Here is a 24,633-nt window from a genome sequence, read left to right as displayed (position 1 = left end):
AGCCAAGGAGTCATAAAAGAGCCAAGATTGCCTATCCCCGATCTAGCACAATCTTCCTTAGGCTAAAAGAAAGGAGGTAGAATTAAATAATCTGGAGTCTGGGATGACTGCTTTAACATTTGTCCAAGTCCCATTGCTCAGAGCTATTCTTGATGAACAAGTCGCACAATGACTAACCTACACACTCCAACAGGGTGATCTGTCGAGCCACTGTTCTTTGTACCAGGAAAGGCAGCCCTGAGCCACTTCCAGAGGTACAGGAATGGTCCAACAGGTCCTGTGTAGAAATAACAAACATTATTAGGGGATTCACTGCAATAGAAGCAAGCATTCATGCCATTCTGTCTCTTCAGGGAACCCTTTTCTTATTGGACAAACATGGAAACAATATTACTAGTTCAGAACATTTAGTACTAGGATGGATGGACAGACAGATCTTGTTTATAGAGCACCCCTGATAACCTGTAATCCTTTGGGTCATCTTTTCAGAGATATTTCCATACCTAAACAGAGAAACAGAATGACCACAGGTGATTGGCAAAAAAGCAGTGGGAGCGGGAACAACTTCCAACGGGCTTCCTTCCAACTCTGTTATTCTATATTCCTCATTGATTTTCCTTGTGAGAAGCTGGCAGGAAGCATCAGAAATACCTTCCTTCCTTCCTTCCTTCCTTCCTTCCTTCCTTCCTTCCCTTCCCTTCCCTTCCTCGAATTCCTGCCAGCTTCCCCATTTACTTTGCTTGTGGGAAGCTTGCAAGGAGAAAGTCAATGGGCATGTCAGCATGAAGTAGAAAGCTCAAGGTCAGGAGGCAGGTAAGTGGCTGATGACGGGTGAGGGAGGGAGCAAGGGGCTTGGGGAGAGGGGTTGGGAACAGTCTTGTAGAGTGCGAGTTGAGAAAAGTGCACAAGGGGATGGCACAGGTCAAGAAGGGTGTGGGGGGGTCATGAGTGTGAGAGTTGCCATGCCACTCAGGAATGGTATGTGGTGGTGCAATGGTGTAGGTTGGAAAAGGTGGGAGGTACTTGGGATTATGTGAAAAGTGCCATGCAGGTCAAGAATATTGGATGTGGAGATGTCCTGGGTTGGGAATGGAGCGTGGGAATGTGCAACGCAGCAACAAGTGCTGCGTTGGTCAGGGAAAGCCCATAGGGATGGCACGGGCCTAGAAGGATGTATGGGGGTGAGCAAGAGTTGCTATGTAGGTCAGGAAAGATGTGCAGAAGAGCGGCACAGGTCAGGAAAGGTCCTTTGAGAAGTGCCAAAGGTTCTATATGAGTCAGGGAAGGCACGGGGTGGTGGTGGTGGCAGCACAAATCAGGGACGGTGCAGGGGGAAAGTGCAGGGGGATAGCCCAAGTCGTGTGTGGCATGGGCCAGGAAGGCTGCATGGCAGTTCCTTCCTCCCTGTTCCTCTCTTTTCCCTTTCCTTCCCTTCCAAGCAGACAGGTAAGTGGCTGCTGTAGAGTGGGGGAGGGAGCAAGGGATTGAGAGATTGGCTAGGAAATTGTTACAAAACAATGAAGATCATGTGATCCCAGCAGCAGTCAGTAATACTGAAGCAGCCACAATTTAACCAAATTTCATTCCCTCCGGGGCCTGGATTTTGAACACATTCTGTAAGATAGCCCACGGGAGGTGCCTCGGTTAAAAAATTGGTGCCCTATGACGCACTGTTTTGCCCAGTTAAAGGTCATGATGAAAGTTTTAGCAGCATATAGATAAACATTGCAATCTTATACATGTTTATTGGGAAGTAAATTCTACTGAACTCAGTAAGCCTTAGTTCTCAGGTGACAAGTTTGTGTAATTATTTTTCAGTATTTATTGAGTTACTGATGTAATGGACATTCTTGCTAGCTTTTTATTTGATCACAGTTGTAACTAAATTTTTTAGTGTCATATCATCATTTCACCAATTTAGGTATACAGTTCTCATTTCCTGCTTACTAATCTTGAACCCACTGTCTCTCTCTCTCTCTCTTTTTTTTTTTTTTACAGAAAATGATGGTCTTTCTTAAATGAACAGGAAGCTGATATTTCTAGATTTTCCAAAACTGCAAACTATATTACCGTGCAATTGTAGAAAATTGCAGACAGATTGTATTTTATTAGAAATCTGCCAAATAGAAACACAGTTGCCTTTCGTGGATGCTAGAGACAGATGATAATGAAATGTAATTCTTTCCAACTGTTTTAATTCAGATTTCAAATGCAAAGTATTACTCAATTCTGAAAATCCTTCCTATTTAATGCAATTTAAAAATCATAAAAACACGGATCAATCTCATTAGTTTGGAGATACATATTGAGGCTCTATAACAATAAAATCTATAGAGGCAGGCACCATATACACAAGTTATGCTCTGTATATTCATGTCAGAATGTAAATATTGCAACGTTGCTTTGTCATATTACAATTTAACATGAGTTTAAACATAATAGATATGCTAAGAGAATCATTAACAAAACCATGCTATAAAAGCAAAAACATTGCAGCCTGCTCATATCCTGCATAAACATGCTTCAAAAATTGCTGGAAGCAACCAACAATTCTTTTTATGGTCTAAGAATTCTTATGACGCTTCAGAGGAGCTTCTTCCATGCAAGAGGGTGCAGTTTTGCAATAAGCCAGCTCTATCTCTCTGTCTGTCTGCCTACCTAAACTTACAAAATTGAAACAGCTTTAAAATTACAATATTTCATATTATATATAAAGTAAAACTAAATGACATCAGAGTATTGCTTGATTCTTCTATGAATTAATTTCGTCCTGCCACAAAGAAGAGGGAGTCTGCCACAAAGAAGAGGGAGTCAAGCTATTCTCCAAAGCGCCTGAAGGCAGGACAAGAAGCAACGGGTGGAAACTAACCAAAGAGAGAAGCAACCTAGAACTAAGAAGAAACTTCCTGACAGTTAGAACAATTAACCAATGGAACGACCTGCCTCCAGAAGCGGTGAATGCTCCAACCCTGGAAGTTTTTAAGAAGAGACTGGACAGCCGTTTGTCTGAAATGGTGTAGGGTTCCTGCCTGGGTTGGACTCAATGACCTCCAAGGTCCCTTCCAACTTTATTATTATTATTATTATTATTATTATTATTATTATTATTATTATTATTATTATTATTATTATTATTATTATTATTTACCATAGTTAGTAAAGTCTACCTTCTATTCATCTAAATCATTAATGTTAAAAGTAACTTGACTGGTAGAGAAGACATTATTATTCTTACCATAGTGAGGCGTTTTAGACATTATTTCTGGCATATTTTTTTTGTTGCTGTATCATTGGTATATCCTGTAAGCAATTTTAGGCACTATGGAGACAGCACACGTAGTGAATCTTTTTCATGATATCAACCGCCTCCTTTCAATATGCTTCCATTTTTTTCCCACCCACCACGGATGAAAATTGTCTGCCCTCGAACCCACGCATCTTCAGCATAAATATGTTACTAAATTCTTCGTGTTATTCCATTTTAAACGTCTCAAAAAGAAGTTTTGCAAAGCCTTCAAATGTTTTGTTGAGATTGCCATTTTCTTCAACGGGTAAAATCAACCTGCCAGATATTCTCTAACTCAATACCCACCCACTCCCAATTACTGTGCTATTTCACTTTCACCTGTGTGCTTCCCCCCCCCCCCCAAAAAAAATGCCACTAGGTATTTTGCCATGCCTTTGGACAATAATTATTTTTTTTTTGTATTTTCTATTCTGAGGTTGTACACAACTCTACATACCAATCTAAATGTGTTTTATACAATTATCCTTTACTAGAAAATAAATTAAGACCCTCATCTCAAAGTCCAATGAACAATCTTGCTAAATCCTCAAACATGTATGGTAATACATTCCCATTCATTTAAGACATATAAAAGGCGGCTTGCTTTAATAACCACCTAGTTGTCAGATTTCGATTTAGGAGGTCTGCCAGACAGAAGAGATGCAATTAATTTCAATGAATATTGTGTCTTGCCCAGTGATTTTGTTCCTGAAGAAATATCCATACGGGAGCCCTGTGAAAGGAATGTTATTCCTGGATTTCATTCTTTTCATTAGATTTGTTTAAAGCTGTCCAAACCTAACTATTAATGTACCGTGCATAAAAGCTGCTACAAATCTCAGAAGACCAGATGTGACAGCTCAGAAAACATTTTGAGTTTAGCATTTTGATAAAAGGTGTTTATTTGGAAAATTGTCAGGTCAGACTAGAGAAAGTATTGACTCAACCTTATGTCATAAACCATGTTATTTTAAGTCATATTGACATGGTCACAAGGGGGCAGCAAAGCAATTTATTTGAAAGCAAGGCAGGAAGGGGGAGAAAGTCTTCCTCTATTAAAGAATGGCACAGATCAAGGAATATACAAGAACTGTCTCCCAAACTGGAGCAAGCATGCACCATAACTCTCAAAACAAGCTCACAATTTTTGAGAGAAATGGGCCAAAGGTTGATGGAGGCAAATATTAACCTAAACCCTAATAAAAACTCTAACTGGAACTCAACAAACTGAGTATCTGAGCAAATTAATGTATATTATATTAAGATGGTCTAAAGCAGGGGTCTTCAAACTCGGCCCTTTTATGACTCATGGACTTCAACATGCTGGCTGAGGAATTCTGGGAGTTGAAGTCCATGAGTCATAAAAGGGCCGAGTTTGAAGACCCCTGGTCTAAAGCCAGATTGAGAAATTAGTATACTGGCCTAAACCGGTAGTTCAACTCTCCATTGCTGAAAATATCTGGGTGATTTGAATCAGTCAATATCTTTCTGCCCATACTCTATTCAGGTGAATTTTGAGGATATAATGTACGCAACCTTAAGATCTCGGAGGAATGATAAATTAATAAAGTTTGTTTAGCCATCCTACATACTTGGCTTTGTTTTGTGGAGTGAGACCAAACCTTGCCTAAGTAATTTCATGGAAATCAGGGATTCTCAAAAACCAAGTCAATTCTCTTAATTTTATAGAAATCTATAAAACTAAAAGCAGAAAGAAGCTAACAGCAACCATCACACAACCTTAGAAATTCAATTGCACAGCTGGCTGCCAAATGGACCCGGCAAGGAAACCCAGGGAGAATTTTTGCCCAGGCTTTTTGGCGCAGGGGTGTCAAACTCGCAACGTCACGTGACGTGTTGCGACGTATCATGACTTTTTTTGCCATTGCCGGCAATGGGGTGGGCGCGGTTTCACCATGACACATCCGGTCCGCGGGCTGGCAGTTTGACACCCCTGGCTTAGTGACTGTTCGAAGTTACAACAGCACAGATCAAAATTTGGACGCTTGGCAACTGGCATGTATTTATGATGGGTACAGCATCCGGGGGCCACGTGGTTGCACTTTGTGACCTTCCCAACCAGCCTTTTTCTACCAAGCGAAGTCAACAGGAGTAGCTGATTTCATTTAACGACATGATTCACACAACAACCGAAATGGATTTGTTTACCCACCAGGCAAAAAAAAGGTCATAAAACTGGCCACGACTCACTTAACAACTATCCTGCTTAACAATGGAAATTCTACACCCCCCCCCATTGTAGTCCTACGTTGAGGACTACCTGTACTCCTCTTCCACAGCTGCTTCCGTCAAACGCAATTTCCTTGTACTATACTACTTGGGCCACATTGCCGTCTCCAAAATTTCTCTATTCTCTTCAAACGGAATTCCTCTTCACAAGTTGTATGCGGAGAGATACCAACTATGTGCAAAGCCTGTTCTGGACATACAACGTTATGGAGTCAGTTGGCCATTTTCTGAAAGCTTCGGAATCAAAAGCATTTATAATGTTCACTCTTTCTCAAAAAATGGATTCCTGAAATACTGTAAAAGTCTCTAATTAAAGGGACTAACTTGCGGAAATTGCCAGACCACCCCTGAAATGGATTGTTGACCAGATCAACCGGGGACACATGGAACATTCCAGAATTCTCTAGACTGTTCCATTCCCAGAACAATAGATTTTGCAGAGATTTTCTTTCAGCCATGCTTCTCCTACACCTGCTAGAGGCCGCCTGTATGTTTTCTTTCACTCCTTTCCTTTCTTCCATACATATACATTGCTGCCTTCTCAGGAAGGAAGGTTATCCGTGGGATTTAACTATGATGTGGGAAAGCGAAGCATGCTGGAGCAGGAATCTGCTAAGAATAGGGAGGATTCAAATATTCAGTTCCTCCTTCCCTACTAGACAGTCATTATGGCTCCCTGGACCTCATTAAACAGAATATACCCTGCCCCACAGGGATGTGACTGTGCAGCCTAGTCTCTTAAGGACGCTTCTGAGATACCTTACAGTAACTATGGAAACACTACCTGTTTGCTGCTAATGACAGCCAACTATGATCACCTAAAGTTACTACAACAGGAAAGCTGCCTCTACAAGGAAAAAAAATCTATGGTAAAAAGCATTATTGTTAGAGGCTTTTCATGAAGTTCACAAACCCTTAGGGTTCTAGGTCCAATGCTACGCTCCAAGCTAGTTCCCATCCTTTAAGTCAGTGGTTCTCAACCTGTGATCTGTGGACCCCTGGGGGGGATCATGATGTCATATCATTGTGGCCCTTTCATTTTTAAAAATAATTTTATTAATAGAGTTTAAGTAGATAATAAGAAATACATTCAAAGAAAAATATAGCAAGGTAAGTGTGAAAAAAAGAAAAGAAAAAAAGATGGAAAAAAGAATTAAAAACACAGAAATTCAGTGTGTGTGTGTGTGTGTGTGAAAGAGAGAGAGAGAGAGAGAGAGAGAGAAAGAGAAATATGGCTTCCAATGTTCCAGTCAGCAATTATAAATATACATTTCTAAGTAAACCAGGCTTTCATTATAATTCCCTTCTTTCTATAACCTATTCTTTCTAATCATCAGAAATATAAATCACAAAGTCATTTTCTTCCTCATGCAAAAGTCCATAAGAGGTTTCCAGTCATTGGTGAAGGTCAGCGATGACCTTTCCTACGGTAGGCCTTTCATGAGGATTATAGCTTGTTTATCTCGAAGTAAGATACCTAGGACCCCTTCACAGACTTCTCATTTTCCTTCATCCGCAATTCCTTTCAGTAGTCAAAAAACCAAGACAACTCTCAATAATATAACAGGTTTTAAATAACAGTTGCAATGGATGAGCACCTTGAAAGTGTTCAGCTATCGCCAAATGCCCACCACTCTGATTATAGTTGGGGTTGACATAATCTGAAGATTTCTCACATACTCCTCACCCCTTTGCAATATAAGAAACATTAAGACAAAATCCAGAAAAGGCATTTCATTGAAATCTAGAAAGATCTCTTTTCTGGTTTATAACCAAACGTGCAGTGTTAGTTTTAGCCACTCTTGTGTCCAAGTGGCCCCGGCTTTGAAGTATGCTTTTAAGTAACATGCTGGAGGCTTTCCAGGGAGCTCCAAACATTTTTACTCCTGCCCACTGCCAATAAAAAAAAGAGCAAAAATCCTCCTGTGGGGAAAAATCTACCTAGCATGTCACAGGTGTCGTTCCCACAGCCAGTACACAGGTTTATAGATCAAAAGGTTGTATATCTAATGTGAGCGTGCAAAAACCTAAGTGCTTTTCGACTGCACTCTAGGTTGTACCCAGACTGTACCAACAATAAATGAAATGCTAATCCAGATTCTCCCTAATTCCTAGAGGGTGCTCCAAGGGCAACCATAAAAGGATCAAAAGAAATGGGATAAAATCGTTTTCATAGTCTATTGCTCCTAATGACATCACCATTATTTTACGATAGTATCCTTGCTGCCATCCCCACACGCAGGCTGGATTTGGCTAACACAATAGCTAGCCTCAACTGTTTTGTGGCTTGGTGTGCTGGGAAAACTGAAACTTTGCCTCTGCATCCTGTATGAATTTATGCTATCCCATTAAATCGCACTATGATTTTATTTATTTATTTTAAAACAGGGCTGTATACCCTTAACCCAGATTTAGGGAATTGTGTGATCCCAATCAATGAAAGCTGCATTATTTCTCACATGCAGCTTTTAACTGTATGCACACTCACTCCTCGTTTAGCGACCAGGTCATTAAGCAAAATGGTCACTAAATGAACAAGTGAACAAGAGAGGGGGGGGAGAGAGAGATATGCTGTGAAGATCATTGGTTGCTGCTATCTCATTCAGATAAAGCTCATACAGCTATACTAGCATTACCCCCACTCTGATGTGTGTTGCTGTCAAGCACATACATTTTGGCTGTAAATGTGCATATTGGTCAGAAAATGAATCTTTTATTATCATGGTATTTACAAATGATTGCTAACTGAGGTTCTCACTACATGAAGACTGGGTGTACTTGGAAAATTGGGTTACTAAGTAAGAACCTGTTTTTCTTCTAAGTCATTTCAGGGCAGTGCCAACTTAACTCTTGGAACTGCCCTTGATGTTAGGCTTGAGCAAGACTACTTAATGACCCTTTCACCTAAATGTGTTTCAGTTTTCCCCAAATCTCCCTAAGTACCACATCTCTGACTGCTTTACTAAGGTTTGTTCTGGCATTGTTCTGTACAGAAAGCATGGTAAAGGGGGACTAGGCAGTGCTCCATATTTTACACACCACATTTTGGGCAATCTGATTAGAAAGGAAAAACATGGGAGTGCTATTAGATGCTTAGCAACAGATCAGAAGACAAGGATTACTCACTGCCAATGTGCTATCACCAACATTTGAGGCTATGAGCCCTTCAATTGTGCCATATTCTGCGTCCCTTGAGTTCAGCCTTTCCATATGGCGCTGCCGAATCTTTCTGATGATCAGCACTGCGGCTGCCGAAAATACGATCAGCACCATAACGGGAGCCAGTATGAAAATGACAAGCGTTTCCATGGTGTAACCCACGGCTTCCCCTTGCGATGGATGCCCTTCACAAAGAGAGACAACACAAAATGCAATTAGCAAAAGCTAGAGGCTTTGAGAAAGATGGCTGAAGAGCAAGACTAAAAAGAAGAAAGTGAGCCCAAGCACAGGTGTATCCTTTTGCAATGGAAGAGTACTCAGAAAGAAGATCAAACCATGTACTTGTTCTCCTGCCGCTCTCTGGAAAAGGATACTCAGGGTTTTGGCAATAAGGGGGCAAAGTGGTGTACAAAAATTCCTCATGGATACTCAAATTAACATACAGTATGGCAACCCCTGTGCAATAAGGAGTTATGGTGAGAAAACAAAGCAAGCAAGCAAAAAGTACAAAGTCATTCTCTCCAGATATTCCATTCATCTTGGAGTTTGTAAAAAACATCCCTTAGTAAGATCAAGTCTTCCTTGTCAGTTATGCTGATCACCAGTTTCCTGCTTGGACACTTGTGTCTTTTGCTCTACTCAAAAGGTGGGAAACTTTTCTTCTGCTGATAGAAACAGTGGCTTGCACATTTGTTTTTGTTTTTTTTAAGCGACAAACTAACAGTAGTTAAAAAATGTGGTAGATGAAGCTACCATTTTTATGTTCCAGTTGTTTATTGCTCTCAGACACATGTGACTGTGTTCTAAATTTTGTAACTCATCATTATTCACTGATATATGTAAATCAGGGTTCCCCAACTGTGAGTTGTGATCCCTCACTCTTGAATTCACAAGCAATTTACAGCAATATTTTTTTCTTATCAGCCTGGTACGGGCAGAAAGCAGGAGCACTGCCCAAACTCACTACCTGAGCAAGCATGCAGATCTAGGATCCCCTACGAAGGCTGTTGAACAAACAAGGAAAGACTAAACAGTAAACGGGTCTCCCTCTTTGAGGCACCCTTAAAAACATAATCAAGAAGTTTCACCTTTCACTGGCAGCTCTGCTGTTATGTTAATGTTGCACAGATCCCCTTGACAGCATTCCACTGCTTGATCTGAAGATGGAGGCGTTCGGCACGTCATCTTCCCTTGCTCGTAAACTTTGAAGCAGCCCTTCTGATAAACCCTTTCTCCATTATTGATGCTCAAGGAGGAGAAGCACCTATGCCCTCTGCAGCGGACTCCGTTCACACATGACATGCCTTCACACACACATTCATAGTCGGTCTCGTCGTCTGTGGAGAAGAGGAAAAAGACCATTTTTATTAAGCCACATGCATGCTAACATTCTGAATCATTTCATCCCCTCCCCAAAAATAATAGTTTGGTTCTTCAATTTCGTGGACATTTTGCAGGATCCATTTCTCCCTCTTGATCCAAGTATAGAGCGTTAGCGTTCCATGAAAATGCAAAGTGTTCAGCATTTGTGTATACTCTACTGAGCTTATGTTTTAAGGTTAAATTAAGCAGACACTGTGTGAAGCCCAAATGTGCTTTGTTGGGTTTTGGCTGACCACTGTTCCAAATTTAATATAGGTGAAAACCCAATTTATTTTTTATTTGTTTATTTGTATCCTGCCTTTATTATTTTTACAAATAACTCAAGGCATTTCCAACAAACCTTCCTCCTTCTACTTTCCCCAAAACAATAACCCCGGGAGATGGGTTGGGCTGAGAGAGAATGACTGGCCCAAAGTCACCCAGCCATCTTTCATGGCTAATGCAGGACTTGAACTCATGGTCAGTTGAAGTTTGCTCAACAAGCTGTCCTTAATCACTCCATGGTATAATATGACAAAGCAAACTCACTTAGGGGAGGTATCTATGCTTGATAGATTCCTTCGCTTCAATTTTCCATCAAAAGGTGTAGAATTCAGTAACAGTACAATGGGAATATCGTATAAATTCTTTCAGTTTTCCGGATGAAAAAGCAAAATGCAGCATCATATTAGACCTAATGTCTAAAAATTCATTTTAAGGTTTAATCATGTCACAATTATCTCCGTTCAAACAATACTCTAAGCCTCCCTACGCCAAACCTGACCCTATCATATTATGTGTGAATACAATATATATAACTGGACATCTACTGTAAAAAACACCATCAAATCCCAAGCTTGATTCATATAAGCCATAATGTATAATTTTCTTGGTTTAGGTACAGAGGCTTATATGCATTAAGACTTATTCAATAAGCCAATATTGGACAGACAATGGTTCAATATATGTGAATCCACCCGTAGATTCTAATCCTAGCTTGTCATCCATTTGCAAAATGTACTGTAGATAATGCTGACATCACATCTCACCATAGTTAAGCTTTCATAAAGAAGGTTCAGAACATCACTTAAAGGCGGCCATTGCCTAAGGAAACTGGCATTTCAAAAACCAGGAGGAGAAATCTCTATAAAGATTCTCAGAAACCCTTGACTCTTCTCCCTTTGTCTTCACAGCTTTCTGTGGCTTTTCTGGTTACTATCAATAATGTACAGTACAGTACTATCAAGCCCCACCCAAGAAGAGATCAAGACATGCATGCAACAAATATCTTCTCAGAGGATATATTGAATTACACTTAAAAATTAGGATGAAGGAATGAAGGATGAAGGAATTAAATTTATCAAGCAAACAGCCTTGGAGGAAGACAGAATGCATCTACCTGGCAACTTGGAATAGGGCATAGGGCACAGAACATGCAAGATGTGGCACTAAACGACACTCCTTATCTACTCATTTACGTACATCATTGCCAAGGAAAGGCAATTGTACTTGGCATATGAAACAGAACATGAAGCAAATACCTCCCAAGTAGGTCTAAAAATAAAACAACGCAGCCAAGTAATAGTGTGATGGTCTTTTGTGACAACCAACATATGCTGACTCTTGAGAATCCCAGCCTTCTGGGGATCTGCTGAAAATTCACCTGCTTTTGTGTTTGTGTGAGGGAGAGGAGAGGAGACTGAAACTGTGCCCTGAAGCAGTGGTTTCAGGTCTTTGGAGAGGGTGGACAAGGGACAGGAATGTGAGGATGGGTTCTGCACCTTAGAAATGTTCCGCTGATCACTTAATGATCCTATTCATCTGGAGTTCTGGAGATACGCAAGCACTGTGTACATATGTACAGACAGACTGAAACCCAATTGGTAATCAGCCAAAATATATTTTTTTTATAAGATGAGTGTTAAGCTATGTCTGGAAACAGTGAAATTTATTCTAGGAGGTGCCTTGTTGTCAAAGCAATAGAAACCTATACATCTTGCATCCATATCTATACATGTCTGCGTATTTATATATAATCAAAGCTATACAGTTTTAAACTTGAGGAAAAAGAACATATCGTTGTGAAGCAAAAACAGAGCTAATTACATAAAACAGCATCTAAAAATAAATTCATGGCATGGACCCTGATTTTCAGTTCTGGCACATATTTTATTTCCTGATTTGCGATTCCATGCTTTGTATTTTAAAACTACAACTCCAAAACAAATCTGATTTGTCAATAAACAAAAGTGGGGTCCTTGGTGCTCTCCGAGCTTGGTTGTTTGCTTGCAGACATTTCATTATCCAACCAGGAAAGTTACCTAGTTGGGTAATGATACTTCTGCAAGCAAAGAACCAAGCTCAGAGAGCACCCAGGACTCCACAGTTTAGCCCTGAGCTACAAATATTCTCTCCTATTGGAATAATCAAAATCTTTGTCTTCTAACTGATAATGTGCCATCACATGATTGTTGACTCTTAGCAACTACATCAGGGGTAGTCAACCTTGGCTCTTTTATGACTCGTGGACTTCAACTCCCAGAATTCCTGAGCCAGCTAAGCTGGCTCAGGAATTCTGGGAATTGAAGTCCACGAGTCATAAAAGAGCCAAGGTTGACTACCCCTGAACTACATGGATTTTCTCTATCCCTGACTTGGTCTTTCAGATCTTCCATCACCATATCCATTGTTACTGTAACGGAGTCCCTTTTTGCTGGTCATCCTTTTCTCTTTCCTTTCACCTTTCTCATCTTTAGAGCTTTTTCCAGAGAGTTCGCTCTTCACTTAGCTTTGAACTGAATACAACAGAGAAGCTACTACATAGTAGAAGCTACTATGAAGCTAAAGGATATAATGCTTTTTATTTATTGCTCTGTAAACTCAACGATTACAGGTAGTCCTTGAGTTAAGACCACAATTGAGCCCAAAGTTTCTGTCGCTAAGTGAGACAGTTGTTAAGTGAGTTTTGCCACATTTCACAACCTTTCCTCCCACCGTTGTTAAGTGAATCACCGTATTTGTTAAGTTAGTCACATGTTTGTTAAATGATCTGGCTTCTCCACTGACTTTGCTTGTCAGAAGGTCGCAAAAGGGGATCACATGACTCCAGGACACCGCAACCATCATAAATATGAGTCAGTTGCCAAACATCTGAATTTTGATCACGTGACCATGGGGATGCTGCAACGGTCATAAGTGTGGAAAACGGGTCATAAGTTATTTTTTTTCAGTGCTGTTGTAACTTCAAACAGTCCTTAAACAAACTGTTGTAAGTCGACTACCTGTAGATGACTTGGATGATTTCTTAATGAAAGACCAAGTTGACAAGGATTCAGAAAACTACTATCATCCAGAAATCTTCAAGGTTTCATCATCATCATCATCATCCTCACACTTTTGAATATCATGCAACAAGAACCACCCTACTATTATCTCAAACAAATAGGCATTTTCCACCAATTAATTATTTATAAGCTTGGTTTCATGCCTCAAGGGTCTAGTCCACCTTAGGCTGCACAATGTCCAAAACGAGAGAAATAACTGTTAAAGATTTATTTAAAACTATTGTCCTCAATGAAGGATTTAGGGCAGAATAGGTACAAGCAACTTTATTACTGAAGTTGTCTTGTAAATCAGTCACCTCAGGCCCCTCAGAAAACACCTTTCTTCTACTCCCCAAAGCAATTTGGAAGGAAAAGGTCCAAAGAGCAGCCTTAATTCTGAAAAAAAGATTTACAAGTCAAGATGAGTGGAATACAGCCAACATCAGCAAAAACCTGATTGGCTTTGCCAGAAGCATTCCTATATGATCACTCCAACTGTTTTGTCCGCTGTTCTCTGCACCTGAGGAAACAAGATATTCCTAAGTTTAAAGAAACGCTCCAGAGAAATCGTTGTTTTTTTTTACTTTGAAAGAAGATGGGCAAAACCTTGTCAAATCTCTTAAGTCAAGAACCCATCCGAAGAACTCTTTGAAGTTCACTGAGATTTAGGGCGCAGATATTATCTGGCAAATCTTTTGTTTTTCAGAAGTTTGGGAGTTTAAGGGCCAAAATCCCTTCCTTCTTCCATCAAGGTCCAATTTGCATCCACTGGCAAAGTTTGCAAGCCAAGCATAGACTGGCATGATTTCTGAGACTGCAGAAATTGCCCTCTGCTAACCTAAACCTGTGGGCACGGTGGCCAAGCAGGCAAAGACGTTGGAGCTTGTCAACCCGGAAGGTCGGCAGTTCTAGACCTACGTACCACATGATGGAATGAGCTTCCATTGCTTGCCCTGACTCCTGCCCTATCTAGCAGTTCAAAAGCACATAACTGCAAGTCAATAAGTAGGTACCACTTCGGTGGGAGGCTAACAGCGTTCCGCCCACCTTCAGAGCACAGTCATGTCGGCCACATGACCGTAGAAGCATTTTCGGACAATGCTGGCTCTTAAGCTATGAATCAGAGATGACCACCGCCCCCCTAGAGTCGGACACGGCTGGCAAGGGAAACCTTTTTATTTATTTATTTAAACTCATTCATTTCCTTTAAAGCAGGGGTCTCCCAACCCCTGGGCCACACAAGCAGCATATGCCTACCCTCACGTGCGAAGCGCCCATTTGTTCACCCGTTGCTTGCGCGGAACCATCTCCTCTCCCCCTGCCCCCGGTCCGCAAAGCCAAAAAGTTTGGGGATCGCTGCTTTAAAGGCCTATCGTAATAACCCTTCTATTGTTCTTTCACAGCGTTTGAGGTTCTAGTAAGCCTAAATGTGGCATTATTTCTGCCACACCACATTTACCGACATCCCATCAGGAACACAAATGCAAGTTCAACATATAACTTTCAAAATAAATGCAACCAGATAATACTTAAGATATAGCCAGAATAGCTTGAGGGCTAGAAAATCCCGGCTGTAGCATCTGATGAGGGGGCTTTGATATGAATATTGAAATCTTTCCCTCCCTACTAAAAAGACTCAGTTTACAGGATGCCAACACCTCCCCTTCAGCAGAGAAGTAAAATTTTAAGAAATGTTGAAGCGGGGGGGGGGGAATATCTCTGGTTTTGGGGGGGGGGGGAAATCTGTGATACGTTTAGCACCTTTCACAGATATAAAACCAGATTACTTTATATAATTTGTTATTACAAGTTGGCTTATTGATAAAAATGTTTGGTATATTATATTTATGAACATAGTTTGTACTCAGCCAATAATTATGGAGTTATTGATTAGAATGTAGTTTTAAAAGGTTTTTTTTAATGGAGCAATTTACTGCTGAATCTGACCGAACGTAGCGTCTGCTTATTAAGAGAGGTGGACACATAAATGTTAATACTGGAAATGGAAGTAATCATTAACATTGTAGTAGTAAAGAAAAAACAAAAAGACATTCTGGATTTATTCTCCAGGTTATCAGATTCTGAAAGCAGTAATTGTCAGAAAAAAAATAAGCACAGGACTAATCAAGGCTCAGAATACATATTTTGCCCTCTGAGGCACTGCTTAATTGTCTCCTTGGCACTCTCTAAGCTTGGTTATTTTCGTGCAGACATTTCATTATCCAACTAGATAATATCATCAATACTACAACAGAGTAGGGTTTGCTAGAAGAGAGTAGAGCAGCGGTTCTCAACCTATGGGTCGCGACCCCATTTGGGGTCGATCGACCATTTCACGGGGGTCGCCAAGCAAGGCTGTCCGCCATTTTTTTCCCCTTTTCCGGGTGGTCGGCCTGCTCCGTCTCTGCCGCTTGCCAGCTACGCCTCGGCCGGCGCAGGGGCGGAACCACGCTTGCGCGGCGCTCCCGGGCAGGGAAAGTCCTCGACTTACGACCGGTTGGGTAGTCCTCAACGTACGACCAGTTTAGTCCTCAATTTACGACCGGTTTAGTCCTCGACTTACGACCGGTTGGGGGTCGCAGCATTAAAAAGGTTGAGAACCACTGGAGTAGAGAGTGGCAAACCACATTCCCCCTTCTAGCACTGATGATATTACCTAGTTGGGTAATTAAATGTTTGCAAGAAAACAACCAAGCTCAGAGAGCGCCCAGGACTCTGGATATTCAAGTAATTTTTTTTTAAAAAAAGAAAACATTTCCATGGCATATTCATACATATGAAATTTCTTTATATGTGTAAATCAAGCAAGCCCCTTCATTTTCTGGACTCCTACAATTTTTTAAGCACAAGAATGGGGAACTTGTTACATCTGGCTATTGCTCAACTACAGGTCCTGGTCCCCGTTGCTGTGGCTGCTGGATGTTGTTGTTCAGCAACATCAGAAGGACCCAGGCACTCCAGATCTGGTTTAGCAATTCACAGGTTAAATATTTTTAACACTTTCTACGGGTGCTACCTGCACTTTTTAACTGTAAACAGCTATTACAATGGAATTGATGGGTATTACAAAAGATGACTATTGATGTCTATTTGATTATATTAACAGAATATATTTTACATTATGTTGACATCACATCATTTGTTGATAAATTCCCCTAATCTCTTATACTATCTGATGGTATAAAGGTTATTCTAATCTTTTATGATTTCAGTGTTGTAAATCAGGGCTCTGCCACCATTGTTGCGTTTTCACTATTTCTGTATAGAAAAATCAATGTGAACTTTGGAAAGATATAAATAAGCAAAATTGCCGTGTCAGCTTTCTGCCTCATTTCTTCTGGATGTTCATAGGCACAACTTTTTTGAATCTGAAACTCTCTGACCAAGCTAATAACTGGCTTCATAAATATAATTTTATGACACTACCATTGAATTTTCCGTATCCCTTGCCATTCTGCAGTAATATACAATTCTGAAAATATTTATTTTGTTCAAAAGACCTCAAATAGAAATTTTAAAAATTTGTTCTTTCCACTGTGGCCACTCATGCATTTTTACAGTATTTTTCATAACAGAATAAATTACCATCAAACAGATTGTATATTGATTCATATTTCTTACGTTTTAATAATTTCTCCTTTTAGAAAACTTTGGGTGTTTCAACCTGCTTTGCAGCTGACATTTTTTTATTTTTCTTGTCTTTTCTTGTCCTTTTTTCTCTTTGTAAAATAACACCTGGGCATATCTTTAACCACTTGTCTTGGGAGAAGGGAACTGTAAAACCTCTGGATTTAATAGACATTCCACATACCATCTGAACTAACAAATGGTATACAAAACAACACAGCAGGCATTAGAAAATGTATTACTCTATCAGTCATGCTGTGACACAGTTTGCAGTACACTGCAGTGTATTTGAACATGTAGCTTTCTTGCTTAAGTTTTCTATCCTGACAAATACTTGTTTTTGATGTGTATTTATTGAAAGTGATATGTTGAAGAGAAAGAGCAAAATATAGTAGAAAGTTCTGCCTAAAAGCAGTATGATAGACTGTCTATATTAATCTCTAAAAAGGCATTAAAATATAATGTTGAAAACTGTGTGGTTCAGCCTGGCAAACTGGGAATATCCTCACAGCATATGCTATATAAACATGCTACACAATCCTTCTGTTTCTACCATTGTAATTCTGAATGGTTGCTAAACAAATGGTTATAAGTTGAGGACTACCTGTACAATGTTTTTTAATTGTCCTAAAGAAAAGAAGATACTGTTCAAGTTGTCTGAACAGCGGGAGAGAAATACTTCATGGTTCCTGGAGTAAGGGAAGACATCTAGGATCTAAAATAAATCTCCACGTACCGAGTGCGCATGCATATGCCTCCATATATAATTACCATTTACAACTATCAGAATTCTAATGTAATATATCACTGATACAAGCCTCATTTCTGAGGACACTCATTTCTATTTTATAAGTTACTTCTAATGAATAGCTTCAGTGTAGATAGAAAAATCCTTCATTGTCCAATCATCCCAGAAGTTATTTTTTTGCAATTTTATGCTACTACAACTTTAAAGGCTGAGAACTCTTAACAAGCAAAAAGGTTCCTCTTATTGGGGTTAAGTAATACCTGACCTTATAAACATCAGGAATCTAGCAAGATAAATGGAAGTTTGCACAATGGGTACCACTAGACATTCCTCCCCTATCAAAGACTTTCAGTTATGTTCAGCTCAGAATAAAGCAAGTCGGCACTCAAGGAATAAAGCTTATCACTAATTTAAAGAGGGTGGATGGGAAAATGAAGACACAACATGCTCATTTCATACCCATATAGAAATGGTCATACCCAAAACACAACTCCCTCAAAACATGAAGGACTCTTGAGAAAGGAAAAACCAAATTTTAAACCTACATTAACTTTAGCTAAACTGCTCACTGCTTTGTTTCTTGGTGACACATTTAACTGATGGCACAACAGTATTTATGCCAATAACCTATTTATATAACCTGACAAGTTCTTCTTCTGGGTTGAATGCCATCACTTTTTTGTCCCAAACCATTCCTTTTAGGAAAAGAAGCACAGCAGGACATAAAGAGATTCCAGCTACAATTTACTTATTCATTGGGTTTATATGTTCCTTCAATCCCTAGATTCTAAGCAGATAACAACAGAACCAATGAAGGAGAATATTCGTAACTCAGGAGTTGATCTGTGGGGTCCTTGGTACTCTCTGAACCGTGATGGCGCAGTGGTTAGAATGTAGTATTGCAGGCTAATTCTGCCGACTGCCGGCAATTCGTGCCTCACCGGCTCAAGGTTGACTCAATCGTCCATCCTTCCGAGGTCAGTAAAATGAGGACCCAGATTGTTGGTGGCAATAGGCTGACTCTGTAAACCACTTAAGAGAGGGTTGTAAAGCACTGCGAAATGGTATATAAGTCTAAGTGCTATTGCTATTGCTCTGAGCTTGGTTGTTTTCTTGCAGACATTTCATTACCCAAACTAGCTAACATAAACAGGCCTAGTAGGGAATAGAATAGTATTGATGATATTACCTGGTTTGGGTAATGAAACATCTAAAAGAAACAACCAAGTTCAAACACCAGGACCCCTCAGAAAACAACAGTGGCACAATAAATAGGTTTGAAATATCCCAAACAATAAATAGGTTTGAAATATACCCAAAGACCTACATTTATGTTATAGACAAACTCAGCACTGCATTTGCCATTCTATATCCCGGGTGCAGCCTTCATCATCTCCTCACTCTTAATTTTTGAAGGCCCTGCTAAGAGTTAAATCTTAACAGTGTTCCAAAATGACATCAGAAGCATGGCCAACTTTGCTGACAGAACTAAATCTGATGGTAGTTGGGAGAGGAACTCACACAAAATCTAAGGCATGGGACCCAAGCACATTTTGTCTTTACTGATCCAGAAACAGAGATGGAATCCTCTGTTTTTCCAGGATGCAGAACTGGAAGTAGTCATTTAGGCCAGCCAGTCCATCGTTCTGCTTAGCACAGGAATTCAAATTATAATGAATTTGGGAAGAACACAGTCAGAAGTGACTTGAGGCAAAATGGGATCTACAACCTAAAGGATATACAACATGAATGTTCCACTGTGTAGTTAGCTCTTCTCACTGAATCAATATAACCTGTAGAAACACATCAGTGATGTTAAAGTACATTTTGCTGACACGATCTGAAACCCAAATACTTACCAGCCTTGCTTGGTGAAAGAAAAACTAACATCACAAGAACAGGAACAATCATAAGTCCATTTATCATTGTAGATCTAAAAAAAGAGGGAAAAGATTCTTGTTTTAAAAATAAAATCACAATTAAACATATTCTAATGGAGTACCAATTATATTTGATAGTTCTGCACTGTTCAACAAGCGCGAGCACTTTCCCATCCACATTTAATAATCGCTTGAGTAACATGGTGAGTTTGTAAGAGGCTAGATTCTGCAATGGCAAAAAATACAACCTTTCTAAGAGCAGCCAAATGTCTACAAAATAATGCATTTACAAGTATGACTCTCAAATTTGAGACTGTGGGCTTTCCAAAGCCATTCAAGCAAGCAGTTAATATAAACAGAGGTGTGGATAGATTATTTGTGTGCCTTTAGTTAGTGTTGACTCCTGGGATTGTCTGGGAAGTCTCTGCAGTTTTATTGGCAAAATTTTGGAGGTGGTTGCCATTGCCTTCCTCCTAGGGCTGAGTGAGAGTGACTGGCCCACTCAGTCCTACCTAAGGTAGCACTAGAAGAGTTTCTAGCCTGGTATCTTAACTATTACACCAAACTGACTCCTATGGACAGGTATAGTGTGTAATATTTGGACTCCAAAGCAAAGGCAGATATTTTGACCAATACAAAAATAAAAATAAAAATCCAAAGCCAGACCTAAAGCATTGTATTCAATATCAAAGGAGGAGGGATCTTAACCAACAGATATATTATTGTTCAAAGGCTGTTGCTAACACTAATCTTACAGGTGTGAGTTCTGCATGTTTCTTACCAGATCAACTTTATCTTTAGAAAATCACACACCAGCAAAACTGTGAGTACTAGCAAAACTACTCACTTTTTAAAAAAAAGATAAAATGGTCAGTTCTGGTTTGGCTTGTTTTTTTGCCCCCTTTTAACACTAGGGGTCTAATCTACTCACCACTGGAGTCAGCAGTAACATTCCTATCGGACCATAACTAACAGTTTGCAATTTCATGCTGATTGGAAGTTGGCCCACTGGGATATCTCTTGACAATGAACTGGGCTTGTTGTATAATTACCACATTTGGGGATTAAACTGGCCAGATTGGTCCATAATTATATTAATCATCACTGGGAATCAAGTAGGAATGTTGATTACAGTACATCCTGAGGTTTTGGAATCCATCAAAACATCAGGAATATTTTGGACAGAAGGGTAAAGAAGACACACTTTTTGGAATTCTTTATATTGTGGTTTTCTAGGCCTTTTTTTAAGTGTAATGTTAGATCACATTTCCAACTTACATCAATAGCTTTTTTAAGGGAAAAGAATGCTGTAACTTTTTTTAGTATGAAGTACCCAGCATCTTCTTAAATACAGGTGGCCTTCAATCTGCAACAGTTCATTTAGTGACCATTCAAAGTTACGATAGCACTGAAAGTGACTTATGACCGTTTCCACACTTACAAACACTGCAGCAGCATCCCCATGGTCACGTGATCAAAATTCAGAATGCTTGGCAACTGACTCATATTTATGATGGAGTCATGTGATCCACCTTTTGCGATCTTCTGACAAGCAAAGTCAATGGGGAAGCCAGATTCTCTTAACAAGGGTGTTAACTTAACAACTGCAGTGAATAGCTGTTACAAGAAAGGTCGTAAAATGGGGCAAAATTCATTAATGTTTTGCTTAGCAACAGATGTTTTGGGCTCAATTGTGATCCTAAGTTGAGGACTCTCTGTACGCTCTAAAAGGGAAAACAGGGAGAGATGGGGAAGGGACAAAAGGAAGGGAAAACCACATTACCAAATTCCAAATGTGCAATAGGAGATTTAATTCATGGATGCTTTGGGCTACATGTACTCAAGCTAATTATATGCCATTTGAATATTTTGCTGAAATGCTACATATATGATTATCGGTGTAAAACAAAATGTACGCTATCTAACGGTAGCCTTTATGCACCCAGCAAAATGCAAACCAGGTCTTGAGTGCTAGACCTTGCAGGAGCAAAAGCATAAGGAAAGAACAATTTGCAGCCTTAGCCTGCCAAAAACACAGATTTTGTATTCATCTTATCAGGAAGCTATTCTATTGATCAAGACAAGCTGTTTAAATGATACCCTTAGGGAGGCAAATGTCAAGCACTTCTTGATATATAATGCTTAAGAAGAAATAGAGCCCAGCTCTCTACTACACTAAATTGTCTCGCATAAGCCAACAAACTGTTTAGGCAGTTGAAGTCCTGCCAAGATACTTTTGGAAGGGATGTCAAGATTTCTTGCTGGCTGCCATTTTGCTCAGAGAATGTAGGATATGCTGCTAGCCTGTATATTCTAGCAAGTCAGAAATAGACCTTAACAGAAAGCCTGTTAATTTTGAAAACACACATCAACTCCACAAACAGATGCCAAGAATGTTAGCCAAGAAGTCAAGTTTCACTGCTGCCTTTCACCTAGATAAACATGAAACAACCAGGAGGATGATTATTAAGCAAAAAAAAAGATCATCAAAGCCCAGAAAACACAACCCTCTGGGTCACTGAAAACTGAGCCTTCTTGTGAGGGGAAGAAGATGACTTAGGGAGCAGTGGAATGAAGAAATGGCTTGCATCCAAGACATGCTTTATAGACCTTGGGTTGGCAAGTCTCATTTGCTGGATAGATGCATTGAGACATTCTGGAAGGATAATACATTGGGGTTTCAATGTGTTAAGAATGTAGTTAGTGTTTCTTCCTTAAATTCCACAAGAATCTCCCGCCAAGTTCTCCAATCTTTTTAGCACACCTTGGAGGTTTGGAGGCTTCTATGGCCACAGAAGGAATATTGTCAGACTGCCTATGACTCCCAAGCTATTCCTTACAGGGCAATTCTGTCCTATTTTGTTTTCCACTTCATGTTATATTTTCCCCTAACCCAGAGGTTCCCAACCTTTTGGGCACCAGGGACCGGTTACGAGGAGAGGTTTTTCTGCGGACCAAAGCAGGCGTGGTTTTGTGTACTGCCTGTGGATGGGGCTTTCCTTGTTGGTGTGGACCAGCTGCTGGCATGCCGCAGCCCGATACTGGTCCACGGACCAGGGGTTGGGGACCCCTGCTCTAACCTGTATGTCAACAGCATTATCTAAACCACTGTCAACATAATTACCATATATAACCCCTAACGTTGAAAGAACATTACTACCCGGTTAAGATAACCCAGAGTAGATGCTAAACTGCACCATGTGGAAGTTTTTAAGAAGAGACTGGACAACCATTTGTCTGAAATGGTATAGCGTTCCCTGCCTGAGCAGGGGGTTGGACTAGAAGACCTCCAAGGTCCCTTCCAACTCTATTATTATTGTTGTTGTTGTTATTAACCTCTCACAATCTTGGTTTTATTATGTGGATTGTTTTAATTGGTTTTTATATTTGATTTTAAGGGTTGGTTTTGTTATATGCCACCCAGAGTCACCTTGTGTGAGATGGACAGCAATGTACATTTGATAAAATAAATAAGCTGACAATTTATTGAACTTTTATATACCCAATATGTCCTTTTGGAAGAAAAAAAGAGTAGTATCTACACAGATCTAACATCACCATTATCAACATCTCCCCTCAGCAAAACTTATAGATCATCCACAACATCACCTGAAATGCTAATATCCAGGTTTTCTTCTGTGTATATTTCCTCTAGTGTTGTAAATTCTAGTACAATTCTTAATTCAATTCAATAATAACAATAACAACAATGACAATAATAGTTGCATCAGGAAGAGATGCTGGCTTGGGCCTAGAATTTTGGTCATGACTAGAAGGCACTTGTGAGCTAAACATGCCCATTGTTGTGTTGTTAAGGAGCAGTGTTCTCCAAACACCCATACTCTACAATACATCACTACTAGATACAATTTTGATTAAATTTATGTAGCATTACTAATCCACTATTCCTTCAATATTTGTGTACAGTACTTTTTTGTATTCAGGTGTTTTTTTTTGCAAAGGTAATATTTCCAAGATTAAATTTAATTGCTATTAATTGCTGTATTACCTATTAATTGCTCTTTTATCTACATTAGAAAGGAAATCCAGACAGGCCAGCAAGCAAGTCACACTACTTTTGCCAAACAGAACACCATTTTTTTAAATAAAAAAAGGCATTCTGTTTACTTGTTTTAGTGGGTCATATAATTACACTAAGCAAATGCGAAGGTTCTAGAGCTATCCAAACATTTTTAACACTTTACAGACTAGTAAAATGAATTTTAATATAAACTGTTATGGACTAAAAGTGTCCTTGATCTGAACATTTTGAGTTTCCTGTAAAGCTGTCCATTTATTTTGCATTGCTAATGACATCTATACTGGGCTATGTCATCTTTAAGGTGCCATTAGGCTTTTTGCTCCCTTTTACAGCACTGCTAATCAGACCTTTTGCAATGATGAGCAAGAACAGTATGAAAATTGCTGCTCTCAAAAGCCCTTTGCAAATGGCTACAGAATAACTTCCCTAGATGGACTTACCAGAGAGAAAATATCCACATAAAATTCATCTGCTTCATCGTTTATCACTGAGAATAATCAAAATGTACAGCTTATTATTATAAAAACCCATTCTGCATATTTAAGATGAAGCAATTAACATTCATTTAACACTGTCTTTAAAGAGTGATGAGTTAATGCTTGTTCTAAAAAAAAACCCCCTCTGTATATTTTGTTTTTCATTCCATGTATGACATGAATCACAATATCATATGAATGAAGATTTTTTTTAAAAAAAAAATAAGTGATTACTAAAATGTGAAGCAAGACTTTTGTTTAATTATATTGTCTTTTCACAAAATATGAGATATATTGATAGAATCCATTACTCTAAAGATATTGCTGTTACAAGACAATGAATGAATTATCCCCTTAATAATTATGCTTAATATATCATTATTTAAAACAGTGGTTCTCAACCTGTGGGTCGGGACCCCATTTGGGGTCAATCGACCATTTCATGGGGGTCGCCAAGCAAGGCTGTCCGCCATTTTTTTG

General features: G+C 39.5%; 1 protein-coding gene across 1 annotated transcript in view; it reads right to left on the bottom strand.

Moving 5' to 3' along the window:
• Positions 1–24,633, bottom strand: part of ACVR1 (activin A receptor type 1) — a 53,640-nt gene that overhangs the window by 18,825 nt on the left and 10,182 nt on the right. Inside the window, exons 2-5 of the mRNA XM_015818366.1 lie at positions 19,615–19,688; positions 9,784–10,032; positions 8,663–8,880; positions 178–277 (exon numbers count right to left, since the gene is read on the bottom strand). Coding sequence (XP_015673852.1) covers positions 178–277; positions 8,663–8,880; positions 9,784–10,032; positions 19,615–19,688 — 641 coding nt within the window. The remainder of the gene's footprint in view (positions 1–177; positions 278–8,662; positions 8,881–9,783; positions 10,033–19,614; positions 19,689–24,633) is intronic.

This window comes from Protobothrops mucrosquamatus, unplaced genomic scaffold (genome assembly GCF_001527695.2).
Source record: "Protobothrops mucrosquamatus isolate PMUCROS unplaced genomic scaffold, P.Mucros_1.0 scaffold729, whole genome shotgun sequence".
Classification (NCBI taxonomy): domain Eukaryota; kingdom Metazoa; phylum Chordata; class Lepidosauria; order Squamata; family Viperidae; genus Protobothrops; species Protobothrops mucrosquamatus.
This window is presented reverse-complemented; position numbering and strand designations above follow the sequence as displayed.